At 41.0% G+C, this 18446-nt stretch overlaps 1 protein-coding gene across 2 annotated transcripts in view; it reads left to right on the top strand.

Annotated features, from left to right (window-relative positions):
- The window catches only part of Mllt3 (MLLT3 super elongation complex subunit), a 256673-nt gene that overhangs the window by 192180 nt on the left and 46047 nt on the right, over window positions 1-18446 (top strand). For both annotated transcript variants that reach the window (XM_051188137.1, XM_051188138.1), the window contains exon 5: window positions 253-963. In XM_051188137.1, coding sequence (XP_051044094.1) covers window positions 253-963 — 711 coding nt within the window. The remainder of the gene's footprint in view (window positions 1-252; window positions 964-18446) is intronic.

The following is an 18446-nucleotide window of genomic DNA, read 5'->3' as shown; positions in this document are numbered from 1 at the left end:
TCAACCTATGGGTCGAGACGCCTGTGGGATTGAATATCAGATATCATGCGTATCAGATATTTACATTATTATTTGTAAGAGTAGCAAAATAGCAGTTATGAAAAAGCAATGAAATAATTTTATGGTAGGGAGTCACCACACCATGAGGAACTGTGTTAAAGAGTGGCAGCATTCGGAAAGTTGAGAACCATTGCTGTAGACTCTTCATTACTATTTTGTTTTGAGCGTTTGATTTTCTTCTCCTCTTTGCAGGACCCTAACAGGAGCATTCATACCAGCAGCAGCAGCAGCAGCAGTAGCAGCAGCAGCAGCAGCAGCAGCAGCAGCAGTAGCAGTAGCAGCAGCAGCAGCAGCAGTAGCAGCAGCAGCAGCAGCAGCAGCAGCAGCAGCAGCAGCAGCAGCAGCACCAGTTTTTCAAAGCCTCACAAATTAATGAAGGAGCACAAGGAAAAACCTTCTAAAGACTCCAGAGAACATAAAAGTGCCTTCAAAGAACCTTCCAGGGATCACAACAAATCTTCCAAAGACTCCTCCAAGAAACCCAAAGAAAACAAACCACTGAAAGAAGAAAAAATAGTTCCTAAGATGGCCTTCAAGGAACCTAAACCCATGTCAAAGGAGCCAAAAGCAGAGAGTAACTTACTCACGATCACCAGTGGACAGCAGGATAAGAAGGCTCCCAGTAAAAGGCCCCCCGTTTCCGACTCTGAAGAACTCTCCGCCAAAAAGAGGAAAAAGAGTAGTTCAGAGGCTTTATTTAAAAGTTTTTCTAGTGCGCCACCACTGATACTCACTTGTTCTGCTGACAAAAAACAGATAAAAGATAAATCTCATGTCAAGATGGGAAAGGTCAAAATTGAGAGTGAGACATCAGAGAAGAAGAAGTCAACGTTGCCACCCTTTGATGATATTGTGGATCCCAACGACTCGGACGTGGAGGAGAATATGTCCTCCAAATCTGATGTGAGTAGCCTTGTGCCCCCCTCCTCCCTTTTAGCAACTCTTGGGTTTTATTTCAGACAACTTTATGGTAAGAAATGAGAGAGCATGGATGCCATTCCAACAGAAAAGAGGGAGGGTGGAGCCTGACTCTGAATTTCCTTAACTAATGGGGAGAAGGAAATGAAGTCCTGGAGGAACCTGCAGAGTTTTTTGGACTATAACCGAAGCTGTTAAGGGAAAGATATATTCTACAAGACAATGAAGGTTATTTGAATAGCAACATATCCAGTGCCCTTGAAATCTTTTTTATAGTGCTGTGTAGTGATTGCTGACTTAGAGAAATTGTATTCAAGCACTCAAGCTTGCATATAATGGAAAAACAAGTTCAGAGAGAAACCTAAGAAACACTATATAACTTGTGGTCCTTATAAAAGCACTTTCTAATTGTGTTTCTTTGTGGTGCTGGGGACTGCACTGGGGCCTCGCATGACAGGCGAACACTCTCCTCCTAAACCTAGCCCCAGTGCTGGTACTTAACAGTTTTTAAGTGTTGTAACTGCATACTATGTATATTGAAAATTTAATATTCATTTGTACCTGTAAAACTATCAATTTGAAAGTCAAACTGATATCCCCCTCCCCCATTCATGGGGTAGCCACTGACTGGGAATGCATGATCTGCTGTGTGTTTGTTGGTGGGCAGGATTATTTTCCAGGTGCCTGAAAAAGCATCTGACAATCTAATACCCCAGTTGTTTGATATTGTGATTTAAGCTTATAATTACAGATTTGCAGAGTGGGACAGCAGGCATTTTGCAGTTATCTATTTTAACGTCTTACCTGTGTAAGACATCTTGCACATCTAGTGATAGAACTGTTGGAAGGCATTTGATTCTATTTTCAAGACTAAGTATCACTTGCTGTGAGGTGCTATCCTCTCACTTATGTTTTCTCTCAGTTGGTATTTTCATTTACATGCCCATGACCATTAGGCCTGGTACCCTCCTTTCTTTAACTGTCATTATGCTAGACCATGTTTAAGAAAGGTCACTGACAATTTTAGAATACTCTTCTTTCTGTCCTGTGATATTTCCAATGGTGTCTCTTATCTAAATATTGGCAAAGGATTGGAGGCCTTCCCCTGCCTGACCTGGGTTTGCATTGTTCTGTGTTTCAGGCTGGCCAGAGTCAGGACATGGTACCAGTACCAATCTTTCTTCACTGGTTCAGAGATACCTCCTCCTCATATTCTGTAGGGCTAATCCAAACTTCTCATCAAAGATGGGATTAAGAGCTGTGTCACACAAAATACTGTGGGTTGGGTGATTTGTTCAGTGCTAGGGGAAGAGTAAATACAGCTTATGAAAAATGAGTGGAATGAATTATCCCGGTCGCCCAAGTATCTCTTTTTTTTTTTGCTTGTTTGCTCTGAGCCTCTCCTCTTACTGTGAAACTTATTTTTAATGCAGATACTGCTTTGTATATGTGTGCGTGCGAGTGTGTGTGTGTGTGTGTGTGTGTGTGTGTGTGTGTGTGTGTGTGTATTTAGTTTTTGTTTCAGATCACCCTGAAATGCTCTCGTTGTGTGATTAATCTGTCAAGATTAGAGTTTGGCAGCTTTCTCTATGTTCTGAAATGTTATGACTCTTCTAGAACGAAGGCTCTCAGAGTTTGGGTTGTGAGTCACTGGTAAACTATGAGATCAACTTAGCATGTCATCACCAGCATTTGAAAAACCAGACTACATTGTAATTAGTATGAGTAAGTGATGGTTTATGGAAATTTTATTTTAGAAAGAATGTGTTTCTTCAATGATCAAAACTTTCAAAGGCTCCTATTTAGAATGTTTGCTGATTTGTGACAAGACAAAATGGCATTTGTAAGCCACTATCGATCTTTCACATTAATTTGTCACACGTGGGCTTCCTCCTTGGGCATTTCTGTCTGTTCTTTTGTTTGTCCCTTGTTCTTTCCTATTTACGCATGGTTTATAAAACATGCCTTTCTTTCAATAAAAGTCTAATTCAGCTTGGTATGTTCATCCAAACAAATCCCTTGAAAGTCCTTTGAAAACTAAGAGTAGGACTGTTAATTATTTACAGTGGATAGTACATTTTTAAGAATTATTCGGGGCTGTAAAACTAGTGATCATAATAGGAATTTCTGTCAATGCTATGTGTAGCATGGTAGAGAAAGCATCTGAAAAGTTTTGTGTGGTAAATATTATTTTAAGGTGTGTGACTTTTGTCTGAGCTGCATTTGTTTGACTGTGAAGCTGTGATTCTTGGCTTATCTAAAACATCTGATGGTCTAGTAAAAAGCTGATGGCCAGTAGCAAGGTAAAAGCAAGGATAGGTGGGGCTGGCAGGCAGAGAGAATAAATAGAAGGAGAAACAAGGAAGAAGAGAGCAGCAAGAGAACACGGGGAGGAGGATGTCAGGGGCCAGCCACCCAGGGACAACTAACCACGGACTAAGAGTGGAACTAAGATGAAAGCCCAGAGGAAAAAGGCAAGAAAAGCTGGCTAGCAACAAGCCAAGCAAGCTAAGGCCAAGAATTCAGAAGTAATAATAAGACTCCGTGTATGATTTACTTGAGAGCTGGGTGGTGGGCCCCTCAAAAAATCAAAAGTGTAAAAATCATTTCACACAAACTTTTGAGTGTTGTTTAGGTGTAAAACTCAACAATTGTGCTTTCCTTATAAGTCTTTTGGCACCAAATGCTTTTATTTTGTTACTATTGGTTTAATTCTTTAAGTCATGAATTCAAGAGACATTGCCCTTAGCAAAGGGCACCGAAAGAACTGGGACTCAACTTATTCAAAAGTAAAGGTAGCCATGTAGATTGTCCCCTACCTGCCATCTCACCTGTGTTCAAAACAGGCAGCACCACAGGAGCTGTGCTCCCATGCAGCCAGGAGCCTCCCATAGCCAGTAATGGATTTGGTAACAAGGATCACTTTCACCTTAAGGAGCTCCGTTCCCATTGTGAACATGGTGGCCTCTCAGTCCAGGTGATTCAATGGCTTGGTCTTTCCAGGGTCCTCTCAGATTTTATTATTTAAGTGTGTTCGTTTGTGGGGATAGGGTAGTCATATCAGATAGAATCAGTAGAGAACATGGACTCCGGAAATGAGAGAGAGAGAAAAAAATGTCTGTGAGAAGAGTTAAGAATTAAGAAAGCTTCGGAATAGTCTGAGGAGAGGGTCAGTCTTAAAAGTGCTTACTATACCAACATGAGGACCTGAGGTTTTATGTGTAGTGACCATGTAAAAATCTAGAACACATCTATAACCCCTCTAGGGTGAGGTAAAAGACAAATGGATCCCTAGAGTTTGCTGGCCAGCTGGTTTACCCAAAAAAGGTAAGCTACAGGTTCAGTAAGAAGCATTGCTTCAAAATAAATAAATAAATAAATAAAGTGAACAAGACTTGAAACAGTGCACCACGAATAGAAGTGAAAATATGTAAGGGGAGAATCTCACTGGGCCCTATCCATAGGCAAAGTTGCTATAGGCAACTAAGGAATGCTGAGGGAGGGGGGAATCATCGTCCTCAGGGAAAAGCCAAATTAGTTGTCAATAAATACTAAGTGGCCAGCCTTGAAAACATACATGAACTGATAACTGATCAAGTTTACTTAGGGGTGTGTGTGGGGAGGGCATGTATAACATAATAAGTAAAGAAAAGGAAGCCATGATTTCCAGAGAGAGCAAGAGGAATATGGTAGGGGCTGGAGGTAAGAAAGGGGAAGTAGATCATTACCCAATTATATTTTAATTTTAAAAATTTATTTAAAAGTGGACAGTGAGGAAGATACCCAATGTTGTCCTCTGGTCTCTACATATATTCACAAAGATACCTGAACATATCTGCATGTATACATTTACACAAATCACATACACACACACACACACACACACACACACACACACACACCAAACAAAATAATGCTGGGGAGAACAAGAAGCTCTTCCATAAACGAGTTAGACTTGGGTTGTTTGTTTGAGATAGGTTCTCATTCTATAGCCCAGGCTTATCAGGAACTCACTATTTAGTCTAGGTTGGCCTCAAACTCACAACAATCCCCCTGCCTTTGCTTCCTAAGTGTTGGGATTATAGTCAGGAGTTATCATTCCTAGCTAATGTGTGTGTGCAGAAACAAAAAGTTAAGAAGGATTAGGGAACCTAACTTGTTGATTCAGACAACTTTTTTTTTTTCAGATTTGCATATATATATTTTATATATGAGAAAAGGGAAACCAGATCAATGGTCATGCTTTGTTGCATGTTTTTCAGAGTTCTCTTATTTGCTGGAAGAAGGTAGCAAGGGTATAAGTAATGAAAATCTGCCTGTGTTTGTGTACTAATACCACCAGGATTCTGGGCAGTAATGTTCAGAGGTCCTAGTCTGACCTGTGCTGTGTGAGTGTTATGAAAATTAAGTCAGCCCAAATAAAATCATTAACACACTCACCAGGAGGAAAAAAAAAATGTTAGCTACTGCTAGTTGTAACCTGGCTCTGAGAAACTTTGTAACCTTTGGCCCTGAAAAGGATGTTATGGTCTTCAAGAAGACTACAGAGCTCCCTTCCTTCTTCACAAGTGTGGTGGTGGTGGGAATAATTGGCAAGTGTTATTTTGTTTTGGGGTAGTACAGAGATGGCATTGTTACTGATTTGCCCAGGCTACATGGGAAAAATACAGGTCAAAGAATGATTTTACATTAAAGTTAAGCCGCAATTTCACAAGACCTTTAGCTTTGTATTAAATGTAATCAAAGAGATTATTCCTTTTAGTGGGTAGGATGTTGGACCCACTCTCTGTCCCTTTCTCCTTCCTTCCCTCTCTCTCTCTCCCTCCCTTCCTCCCTTTCTCCTTCTCTCCCTCCCTCCTCTCCCTCCCTCTTTCCCTCCCTCCCTCTTTCCCTCCCTCCCTTCCTCTCTCCCTGTCAGCCTGCCTGCCAGCCTGCCTGCCTTTCACTGTTAAAAGATAACATCTCCAGAAATGATTCATCATTGAGTTCCATTAACATAACCAAAGGAGTTCTTTTTAAATGTTTGTGAATCGTTAGAATAATTTTCATTTTGAAAGAAACCTAATTTTATCACAGGAAAGTTCATCAATAACTTTCCCTGCAGAGGAATTTGGAGAGGAAGAGAAGGGAGTAGAAAGAAGATTCCTGATTCACAGAGAGCAAGCAAATAGAGAAAACTTATTAAGGGGATACTTGCCCTAGACTGATTCTCAACCTGTGAGTCGCAGCCCCATTATGATTCATAACAGTAGCAAAAATTATAGTTATGAAGTAGCAATAAAAATGATTTTATGGTTGTGGTCATCATATATTGAGGAACTGTATTAAAGAGTCCCACTACTAGGAAGGTTGAGACCCACTGCTTGGAGGAAAGCAGTTCTGGGTTTAAAGTTCACTTCTGATGCTATATACTGATGCCTGGGCCTCACTGACTACCAAACATCTGTTCTTGTAGGTGACTGTTAGGAACAGCAGCAGGGAAGGGTAAGAGTCTGGGTATATCATTATCCACGGAATATAATTGTGGCTTTTTTAAAATTATTATTAAATTGCACATACCTTATGGATAATGAAAATAATTCACACCTTCTGTAATTTCTTAGTGTCATGTTTGTATTTGCTTTTCCTTTATGTTCTAAAGGAAGCCTATGGAATTGATTGACTAATTGATTATGGGGGGGATTTATAGCAGAAGAGTAGGAAAAATAGTAAATAAAAATTTCAGGTGGCTATTTATGATTGGGTAGAGTTATGGTGATCATTTCTTCATCATCTGCTTCCATGCCTTTCATTTTGTACTGTAGAGAGATCTCATCAGAGTGTCCAGGTCATGGTCAAAGTTCCATCATCTTTTCCCGAAGATCGACACAGGACATCTGGTAAAAATGTTAGTCTTTCCAATTGCAGTGTGAGAGGTAGACTTAAGCCGCATTTTCTGATGGATTTGGCTGAGTAGAAATCTTCAGGGAGAAAAATAAATTCTCAGCATATGGTGGCTTCCTCTCCCCCAGACACCCCTCCCCCCATCCCCAGTGGACATTTGGGTCAATACTTCAAACCACAGTAGCAGGAGTTTCTTTGAAAAAAGCAAAAAAGGAGGAGGGGGGAGGCGGAAAGAAAATCAACATCCCCTCTTTTGTTGTACCTCGTTTCCTCGAGCCCCACCCTGTTCATTGCCCTCCTTAAGCTGTCTGGGGCTGGCAGTAAATGTCCTGCTGCTGAAGGCCTGCCCTTAGGTTTTTATGTGGTGGAAGGGCATTGCAGCAGAGAAGAAGGTCTTTATTGTACTTTCAAAGTGGCTTTTTAATGACTTGTAATTCCTGCACATGCCGGAGCTGTGAAAGCTACATTTGGGGAGCTCCAGCTGGAGAGGCCATTCATTAGGGGCTGCCTCACTCCGGGTGCGGGGGCGGGGGGGGGAGCTCTCACTCAAAACTCCTATTTTCTGTGTTTTATAACTGAAGGTGAAATTACCTGAAGGGGTTACAGTTTTTTCTTTTCCTTGGTAGACTTAGCTCAGTGTAGAACCTTCATTAAAACAACTGGATGTAAGTGAATTTCATGATGTGAATGGACATCTTCACTTGCCATTTTTTGCAGGGTTTTTTCGTTTGTTTGTTTTCTGGTTGGAAGGGATCATGTTGGTGATGGTGTCCTCCAGCCAAAGACACTGTCATTGATTCATCCATATACCTGATTTCAAAAAGAGAGAGGTAGATAAGGGTAAGAAGTAGCTAAGAAATGCTTTTTAAATTTATTTTTATTTCATATATATGATTGTTTGCATGTATGTATGTGTATCATGTATATACCTACTACCCATAGAGGCTGGTAGAGGGAGTTGGATGCCCTGAGTCGGAGTTACAGACATTAATAAATGGCTGTGTGGTTGCTGGGATCTAACCCAGGTCCTCTGTGAGGACAGCAAGTACAGCCATCTCTCTAGCCTCAAAAAAAAAAAAAAAAAAAAAAAAAGAAAGAAAGAAAGAAAGAAAGAAAGAAAGAGGTAGAGGCCTACTTCCCTTGTTTCAGTATAGGTTAAATCAGTGTGATAGCTTTAAAATTATGAGTAGTTCCTAAAAGTCCTTGAGTTACAAAGTTTGTAAACAGACAAAGGACACTGTCTTACAGTTAGTTATCACTTGAATACATTGGGCTGGCATCTTTTCCAGTAAATTCTAGATCTTCTTTAAAAGGATTGCATCACCTATGCTGGGCACTATTTCACATTTTATTTTCTCATCTTTAGACACAACACAATCTCTGCAGAGCTAGTTGTCCTGTACAACAGGAATGTCACACAGGTATAGTTGGACTTGTCCTAATTGCCTTGCTAAGTTCTCAACATAGTTCTGTGAATTACGTGTCAGGATTGCCATTACTTTATAGATGAGAAGATAGAAGTTCAAGGATTAAGAAACTACCCAAGTTTGGCATGTTTATAGATTGTGGAAACTGGCCATGTCCACACAAACACTTAATCCCCTTAATCGGGTGGCAGAGCACAGAGGCAGGAACTGTGGAGTCTTCTTACAGACACTCCCTTGGGATACTCTTGCAGCCATGGACTGCACATCACTATAAAGTGTCTTAGGACTCATTCCCTTGCTCACAAATAGTTCCCACTTGCATTTGCCTGGGAGTTTATGTTCCACAGAGCTTAACTGCAATATCAAGCCTTCCCAGAAGGTGCCACCAGATAACAAATGGTGCCCTCCAGTTGAGAGGTTCCTTTTGGATTCTTCTGCTTCTGTTTTTGTATGTTTATCTCGTTGTAAGTTATTCAGAGTAAAGGCTGTGCATTGAGCATGTTAGGTGATAGGGAGAGAGTGATTACCTTCACTGTCTGTGTAATTGTTTAAGCAAGTCTGAGAAATTGTTCTCAGTGGGCGACAATTTATGATTGTAAACTTTGAAGGCTGTGTCATGGTCCACAAAGAAAAATAACACCTACGGGGCTTCTTTAGGTCACCAAAGGTGACAGCACAATGAACTGCTCCAGGAAATGTCAAAGGTTCTTCTGTCAGGCAGGTGAAAACGGAAAAGCATTTACTTAAGTGTTTAGAGTCAATGTTTTGCCTGTGAATTCTAAAAACTCACAAGATGGGGATGTTTGTGTATGAGGAGGCTTGGAGCCGGAAGAAATACAGTGTGACACAGAGAAGGAAAGTTTTTTCATCTTCCTTAGTCTCAAGAAGTGAGTTTGTGTATAGGACCCTTGTATATCGTCAGTACTTACCTGATCAATCAAGACGATGAGTAAGCAGGCCCTAACTGGTGGCATCAGAACCTAGAATCACAGTGCTACTTCTTAGAGATTAGGTTGTAGATCCTTGCTTTATTATGAGATTCTACCATCATCATCACCAGCATCCCCATCCTTCTCCTTCTCCTCCTCCTCCTTCACTAGCATTGAACTCTTTAGTGCCAAGAATAACTCTCACCCTCTTGCCTACACCTTCCAACTACTGAGATTTTGGTGCTGCATGCCAGTATATGCTATGCTGGGATTTGGTAGGCAAGCACTTTACCAACTCAGCTGTAAGTGTCATTTATCTGTTTCTGTTATCATAAACCACTCCAGGACTTTGAGTTATTGTGTGGGACAGGGGGTACACATGCATGTGTGCATCGTGTGCGGAGGCTGGTGTCAGGTGTCTCTGTTTGTTCCCCATCTTCCCTTTTGAGACAGTCTCTTCACTGAACCTGGAGCTCACTATGTCTGGTAGACTGACTGATTAGTGAGCTGCAGGGATCCTCGTGTTTCCCGCTCCCCAGCACTAGGGTTGCAGATGTCTTCTGCCACCCTGCCCTTTACATGAGTGCTGGGCTTCAAATGCAGGTCCTCATGCTTGCACAGCAAGCACCTTACTCACAGAACTATCTCCCCAGCCCTTGAGTTTTGTTGTTGGGTTTTTTGTTTTGTTTTGCTTTTAGTTTGTTTGGTTTTTTAATGTTTTAAATAAAGTTTTTGCCTAGTTTAAATGTACACACACACACAATGTATGTATATACTTGAGTACAAAATAATGGGCCTCATTATGACATTTTCATATGTGTATTTATTACATCGTACTTTGCTCATATAGCTCCCTCTCCATTACCAATCCTTGCTCCTCTTCCCATTGGTCTCCTTTCTTCTGTAGTTTATTTCTGTTTTTTTTTCCTCCCCCCCTCTTCTCTCCCTCCTTCTGCTCCTGTTCCCCCCTCCCTCCCTGTCATATAGTGTCATGGGAATCATTTTCTTTTCAACATGATTTATTGTAATATATTTTGCAGATGTTTGTTAAAATACAAGTGGCAGTTTACTTCTTTATGTAGTGCCATATTAGACTATACAAATGGTACACAATTGGAATTGGACCTGTTCACTGGAAGGGACCCTGCAGCACTTACTAAATGTTTTTTATATTTTAATTATTAGTGTGTGTGCTTAGTTCAAAGGGCAGTCTCAGGAATGGGTTCTCTCCTTCCAAGTGGATTCTGTGGAGTGAACTCAGGTTGTCAGGCTTGTGAGGCAGATACCTTGGGCAGTAAGCCATCTTGCTGGCTTTGCTAAATGTTTTTTTTGGGGGGGGGGGATAAATGTGGTTTAACTTTTCCTTTTTCTGGCTTCCTTTGGTCGGCTGGTGCTGGTTGTGAGCTCTGGTGAGAAGGTCAGAAAGGAGGATGCAGCTGCAATATATGAGAACCTGAATCTGAGGAGGAATGTACAGGGAACTGAGATGACTTCTGAGACATTGGTGTTTCATTTGCATCTAATGCCCTTTCTAAGGAGCAAAGCGAGGGGACGTGTTCATCAGTGAACTGTCACACTAGGGTTTTCTTCATGCTCTGTCATGCTCTGTACATCTGCTGTTTTGCATGACCTAAATTTGTTCACATGAAGGACCCACAGAAGGGAGGCAGGGCACCTTAGACCTGCAGCATAGCCATGTCCAACTGTTATCTATACTTAGGAAGAGTGGTCCGTGGTATGCGTGTAATCCAAGAACAGTACTTCTGGGGTCAAAAGACAAGTTCAGTTTATTTACAGAGACCTATCAAATGTAGATCTTAGTGATAATACTTACCTTGTGAGATTATAGATGTAGGCTGTCATTTAAGTATTAATTAGTTCAAGCCAAAAAAAAAAAAAAAAAATGTGTCATTTGCAAAAGCATGCTATTTTGCAATTTTTATGGGTTGTATTCTGTAAAGGCCTAACAGAAGTGGGACAGAGGCAAAGACACGCTGCAGAAACCTGGTGGTGCATAGCCCACAATGACATGTTTCAAGATTTCTGTATGTGTTTCTGTGTGTGTATGTGTGAGTTGGTGGTGGGGTACACGGGCAAGCCAGAGGTTGATGTTGACTGTCTTCCTCAACTATTCACCACCTTATTTTTTGAGACAGGGGTCTTTCACTGAATCTGGAGCTTGCAGATTTGCCTCCACTGGCTGGCCAGAGAACCCCAAGGATCCCCATGCATGTGTCTTCTAATTCTGGCCTTCATTGTCAGATGCTGGAGAATGGACTCTGTGGTCCTCATGCTCTCATAGCTAGAACTTCACTGATAGTCATCTTCACAGCCCAGCATCTATTTACAAAATAATTGTTTTCCATTTGCCTGACCCAAACTTTTATTGCAAATCAAAGAAGAATCTTCCTGAAACTGGTTTAATTTTATTTAGTCTGGCAAACCCCACTCAGAGTGACCTGACATACTTTCAGTTTATGAACTACTCACTGCATTTCCAGTTTCCTTCCTCTTCTCCATTGTTTTTTCTGCATTGTTTTAATTAAAAGTGAACCTCATAGTTGTTCCAGAGATTGCAATGGGGGTTTTTAGTCAGTCTCTCTCTCTCTCTCTCTCTCTCTCTTTCTCTCTCTCTCTCTCTCTCTGTGTGTGTGTGTGTGTGTGTGTGTGTGTGTGTGTGTGTGTGTGTGTGTGTTTTGTATTCCTCCATGCCATTCCTTGGTGTGTGGGGTAGAGTAGGGTCAGAGCTAACCCTTGAAAGTTAATTTTTATCCCTATACCAAGTTAGACTTGGTAGCAAGTGAGTGCAGGTACCTGCTGCTTTTCCTGTTATACTGTGAAGGCCAGAGGATAACTCTAGGCAGTCAGTTTGTCCTGGTAGCTCATGGGATGTAAGAATTGAACACAAGTGGTCAGACCTGTATGTGAGCCTTTCGTACTGCTGCATCATCTTGCCAGCTCCCTGATGTGTTTTTTAATTGCTAGTTTTCTGTCAAAATACATAGTCAAAATACAGCCACACTAGCGTGCCAGCTGTTGCTGCCTCCACTGTTCAGAGACTCTCAGAGACCTGCCATTCACTTTCTGCCCCTCCTTTAGAGGAAAGCCACCCACAGTTCTTGTTTTGTGTTAGAAAATCGAGGGATTTCATAGTTTACCTCTAAATGCAGAGGTTTGGCAGAGATGGGGTGTGTAGACTTGCTCAGAGCTCTGTGATTTCTTTATTCTTGTGAGGAACTGTAAAGATGAAAAAGCATTCTTTAGTGTGAAGGTTTATGTTCAAATTTAGGAATCATACATGATGTTTCTGCACAGCTTGTGATTTAGCCACAGGGTTTTCCGGCAAGAGGGGACTTTGGAAATCTCTCACACTGCAGTTTTGCAGAGGAGGACTGGAGACCAAGTTCAGTAATTTACTTGAGATACAGAAAAGTAACCCTAGGACCTAGTCCTTCATCAGAACGCTGTTGGTACTTTACCCATGGCATTGTCTCACCAGTGTGTGGCCACCCGTGAACATTTGAAAGTGGTCCCTAGTATGCTGTTACTGTCAAAGAGTAACACACACATTGCCTTAAACCCCAAGCTGTTCAGCTGTAGTTACCTCCATCCATACACGCGTTTTGAATGCATGTATCTTTTTTTTCTCATCCTCAGTAGAACGTCTCTGGAATATCTCTTGTCATGACTAACTGTGGTTAAAGTGCAAACCCAGGTGGATATGACAGAGATGACTGTTGAACATTTTGGTAGACTCTGCACTGGTCATCTCTGACTGGAAAATTACCAACCAGAATAGTGGCTTGACATATTTTAAGGGGTTAAAAATTCCTAGGTAAAATAGATAATGATACATTTAAATATCTGACAAGTTGAAAGACTTTATCCTGTTTAATATGAAAACACACAGAGAACATCTTAGTGCCCTGGTGTAAATGGAGTGTTCATACTTGCCGCTGGATCTTGGACATGATGGACTGTACTCCAGCCATTGTACCATGGTGAGAGCATGTGCTAAGCATACAGGAGCATGAACACAAGAAGGAACTGGGCTCCTCCCTCCTAATCTCATGGAACTGCCGTGATAGATTTCTCATTCAGTGAAAGAAAACCAAACTCTGTAGTTCATTTTCCATATGTCTTTTAGTGGAAGCTGTGACTTGCATGAGTTCACTCCACCCAAATCCCCAAACCCCTCTGTATAGTAGGTTGATAAGCCATCTGCTTGCTTGCTTGCTTGCTTGCTTGCTTGCTTGCTTGCTTGCTTGCTTGCAAGCTTACTTACTTACTTATTAGTCTCTGGGCAGTAAGGGCAACACAGAAATAAGATGCATATAGAGCCTACCTTCCAGGGGCAGAAGATGAGTTTGGGAAGTAGTCATTGGCGCAGTGCAAAGTGTTTCTGTTCCTTCAAGCCTTCTTTCAGTTGGGTGGCTTTTCAGATTTATTCCCAAAATGTCCGTGGATCTGTCATGTCCTTTTCCCTGCTTCATGTTAACAAACCACTGACAATATGATTCTCCACCCTGACCTAGCTCTCTGGGGTGAGATTGGGTTGTCACCTCCTGTCTCCTGCCTCATTACTTTTTCCAGTTTTTGAAATCTGTCCATTGAGTAATTTCATATAAGTCTGCAATAAAATACGATCATATCCCCCAGATCCCCCTCCAACTTCCTCTAGATTCCCCCAACTTGTCCATATCCCAACTTTATGTATGTCCTTAAAACAGTAATCCACTTTCTTTTCTGACATTGATTTATATGTGATTGGGATGGGGCATGCATGTGCTGTGGCCTGTGTGTGTGAGTCAAAGGGAAGGTTGTGGGTTGAGTTCTCCACTTTCACCATCTGTGGCTGAACTCAGGTCTCTAGGTTTGATAAGTGTCTTTACCTGCCAAGCCATATCCTACTAACCCTGAAGTTGTGTCCAACCCCGTCCCCCCAAACTTTCTAAAACAGATAGTTCTGGAAGGAAATAGATAAGAGAATGCACATTAACTCATTAAAATAATGGTATTATGGGTCCTTTTCAAAACGGCATTGTGTCTTTATGTTTTGTGAGACAAAAGTCTTACTCGGTAGCTCAGGCTGGCCTCAGAGTTGCTGTGTATCCCAGGCTGGCCTTAAGTCTCCCAGTGCTGGAGTTTTGGGCATATACCACCCTGCTTGCAAAATAAGAGCTTTAAAACCTGTCATTTTTCATAAACCATTTCATTGTTTCACATGAGATCTATTTGAGGATAAGAGCCAAATTATATTGAGACATCCCAGTATTATTTTTGTCTTCTCATTATTTGGAAGTCTTCCATATATATGAAATATAGAATAGTATGAACCATTTTCTTTCTTTTTTTCTATAGTTGAGTTCTCCTGATTTCTAATAAGATCCAATATACCTTATTCCTCTCCTAGATATTTCACTATGACTCTCTGAAAGATAAGGGCTTTCAAAGAACAGAACAAAAGCATCATGAACATATTTAAACTATTTTGTGATATTCACTGCCATCAAATATCCAGCCACGTAGGATATTTTTTAATAAAATCAAAACCTCACAAGTTCTTTGCTTTATTTGTTCAAATTGGAATCCAAATGAAGTCCTGGTTTCATACTCTGTAGCAATATCTGTTAAGTCAATCTGTAAGTTCCCCCCTGTCTCCCCCTTTAAACATAGAATGCAAAGGGGAACTAAATCTTCTGTCCTAAATTGTCTGTTTGGATATGAGTGTCTTTGGTACGCTTTCTGCATGGTCAGGTTACACTTCCAGGTTTCATGGAGAAAGGCCAGAGAACTGTTTTGTGGGGTTCTGGGATCTTGTCCCTCCGGTACTATGTGGAAAGTTTTCTGTGTTAACAGCTTTAGCTGTTCTGTGCCTACAGGCTCTAATTCATTAAAGTTTTAAGGAATGGAGAGATGGCTCATTAGTTAAGAGCATAAGCTGCTCTTGTACAAGAGGGAGTTTGGTTCAGGCGGCTCACAACCACCCGTCACTCTTCTGTCCTCTGAAGACACCTGCTGTCACACACACATTCCACTCACCGACACATATGTCTATAAGCAGTTCCTTTACGTTGTAAATTGGAGATATTGGTTCTGTTATTCTTAACTTATTGCTCAAGGTTCAACCATACAGAGACACTCCTATCTTGTTCCTTATGTGTAGGCAGAGGTACATCTTATGATGGAGAAGGAGACATTGTGTTTAATACTTCCCCCCTTATCAATTAAAAAAGAGAGAGGGAGAATTTGGTTTCTTGGCACACTTCAGCAGTTTCAAGCACTTTACATTTTGTTTATTTACTAAGATTCTGGAAGTATTGCTCTTTGCACGTTCCATCAGGTTTCCTACCACTGAGCCATACCTTCAGTCCCTTATATTGTATTGTAAGCCTTGCTCTTTATCTTTTAAATCTGACCCTTTGCCCTCTCTTTTTTTCCCCTTCCCCTGCTTCCATCATTCTGAAATATTGAAAATTCTAGGAAAATGAGTTTGTTTAACTGAGGCTTTCCTGAGGCATCACTTCTGCCCATCATCTCCACAGCTTGGGTTTCTTTCACACAGTTTGTATAGACTTTGTGTTTGATTGTTATTTTCTTATAATATTTTTTCCTAATTAATTCAGGACACTGAAGACAGAGCCAGCTAAATGTCCAGTTGTTTCTTTGCACTGTGCTTGACCGTAATTGCTCCTCAGCAAATGTCAAGTAGGACGAACATGTGCTAACACACATACACATAACCTCTTTACTAATTCATATATTTATAGTTTGAGAGTCTTAACTGTGAATGTATCTGAGCAGTTGGAAGCGGTGATTTTTGGTCTGTTCCCTCTGGAGGTGGAGTGGGCAGGCAAGAGAACTCATTATATGAATAAGAAATGTCTTGGCTCTCACACAAGTACACAGCAAAGTATAAGCCACCCTGTGCAAGTCAATTCATTCAGTAAGATTCTGGGATACCTTGGAGACCAAAGTAAAGTGGGTATCTGGGTGGGATTGTGTGGTGGGTACTTGCCTTTGTGATAGAGCACACAGATTTGCCAAGTGTGAACCCTTCCAAACTTCTTGGAAAATCCTGCCAACAACAAAAAATAACATGGGGGTTGGGTAGGAGACAGAGATTACAGATTAATCTTTTATTGTGACAGCAGAAAGATGTGAGCCTAAAAATCCCCAAATATTTGCTTCTGTGTTTTAAAAAAGCAAATAGATTCAGAGAGATTTCAATAACAGGATGTTGAAGTGAAAGAAGTTTGTGCCTCCCTGTTTCCTATAGAGGACTGTGCAGCAGCCTGATAACACGAGGGTTGCAGGACCACCTTGTTTTTGCTGTCTTTGCATGGTGAAATACGAGTCCATTCCCTGTAATGTTTATATGTGCTTTTGAAATTATTGAAATTGGTAAAATGCCACTTGTGTGTGGTACAAAACGACATGGCCTCCCCCCCCCCCCCATTTCCTCAGGTTGCATAATTGTCAAGACAAATTAGCTTTATAACTTTAATTTGATGGGTTTATGTTTATTCAACAGTCATGCTTGCATATCTGCAACCACACAATTAAATGTTTGGTATAGATGTGAAGAAAATACAGAATACCTACAAGAGACAAGTCCGGTTAACATGGAGTTAAACTGAATAGCCATACAGCAAGAGACCAAAGGTGAGAGAGGAGTACAGTTAGTTCCCTCGAAAAATCAGCCATTAGTTGTGTTTGTGTCGCCACGGCTGTTCTCAAACATGCATTTAATAATACTCACTGGAAGGCTGTAACATATACCAGAGTGGTTTCACCAGGGTCATCATTGCTTCTAAAGAACAACACTTAGACCCAAGTTAATTTTTCATGATGGGGGCTGGAGTCGTCTAAAAGAAAAAAAAAAAAAAATGGTACTATTTTGAAAGAGAAAAGATTGCTGCAGCCATCGTTTTCTTTTTAAACTTACTTAACTTGATCTTACCCTACTCTCCTCTCCCCTTCCTGTGGGCCCCTCCCACTTTATGTCCTCATTGTTTTGTTTCCTGTAATGCTCTGAATTCAGTTAATTCTGCCTGCATGAGCATGGACAAACCACTGCCATGAAGGAAAATGACTCCCCCTTCCCAAGAAACCATCGGCTAGTCCCTTAGCTATTGGGTTGCATGTTGTGAGCCCTTCTCCTGTCCTTGCTGGGATTTTTCACTGCCTGGATCTTGCACAGGTAACAGCAGCTGCTGTGAATTCACTAGTCAAGATATATCTAGAAAACTAGCATTTCTCAGCACTCCTCATCCACTGTCTCTTAGATTTTTTTTTTAATTCTGCTTCCTCTTCTACAAGCCTCTTCCCTGAGCCGTGAAGAAGTTGATATAGATGTCTCATTTAGAATTGAACATTCAACACACATTTTTTTCTCAGCACATTAACCAATTATGACACTCTATATTAACTGCAGCCCACTGCAAAAAGAAGCTCTTTTGACCAAGGCTGACAGTATCGCTAATACATAGGTTTAAAAATAAATATGTAGAATGCTGTTTATCAATGTGTCTGTTTAGCAAAAATAGCAGTACTGGATTTATGTACCTTTGAGCTGTTACCTCCTCAGCCATATGCTTTTGACTAGGTGTATGGTACCAGGCTTAAACCTTATTGTCCTAAAGGTATCTCATCTTGCATGTAAGTCAGATGATGGGAGTCTTTTCTGTCTTAATTTTTGGGACCCTCTAAGTTGGAATTTGTGTGCTGCTGGGTTCTGCCCAACCATCTTTCTTCCTAGGCAAGTACCTACAAGTTCTGCAACTAAAAGCAAGCCAGTCATCCACTGAGAACTCTTCTCTCAATCCACATCAAAGGTTGAATGGATGCTTCACTTACCAAAAGCTAGTATAGCTATTCCCACATGACTATGTCAGTCCTACATATAATTACATCAATTAAATAAGATATTTAGGTGTATTTACTGAGTTTTGGTGTTTTCCATATGACTGCTGCATACTGGTGACTTGATTACTTCCCTTTGTTTCTTGAGTGAGGACATCAGAAACAACACACCTTTGCCTCTCCCTTCTTCCTTTGCTCCATTTTGTACATGATAATCTTGTTGGTGACTTATGTCTGTACATACAACTTTCAGGTTGACTCCATAGGATCACACTGTTCTCATTACCATGTGCCTTCAGTGTGCATCTGTAAATACGCATCTTTTTTTTATGTTGCATGAATACAAAATCTTCGCTATTCGCTA

The sequence above is a fragment of the Phodopus roborovskii genome, unplaced genomic scaffold, assembly GCF_943737965.1.
Source record: "Phodopus roborovskii unplaced genomic scaffold, PHOROB, whole genome shotgun sequence".
In the NCBI taxonomy this organism is placed as follows: domain Eukaryota; kingdom Metazoa; phylum Chordata; class Mammalia; order Rodentia; family Cricetidae; genus Phodopus; species Phodopus roborovskii.
This window is presented reverse-complemented; position numbering and strand designations above follow the sequence as displayed.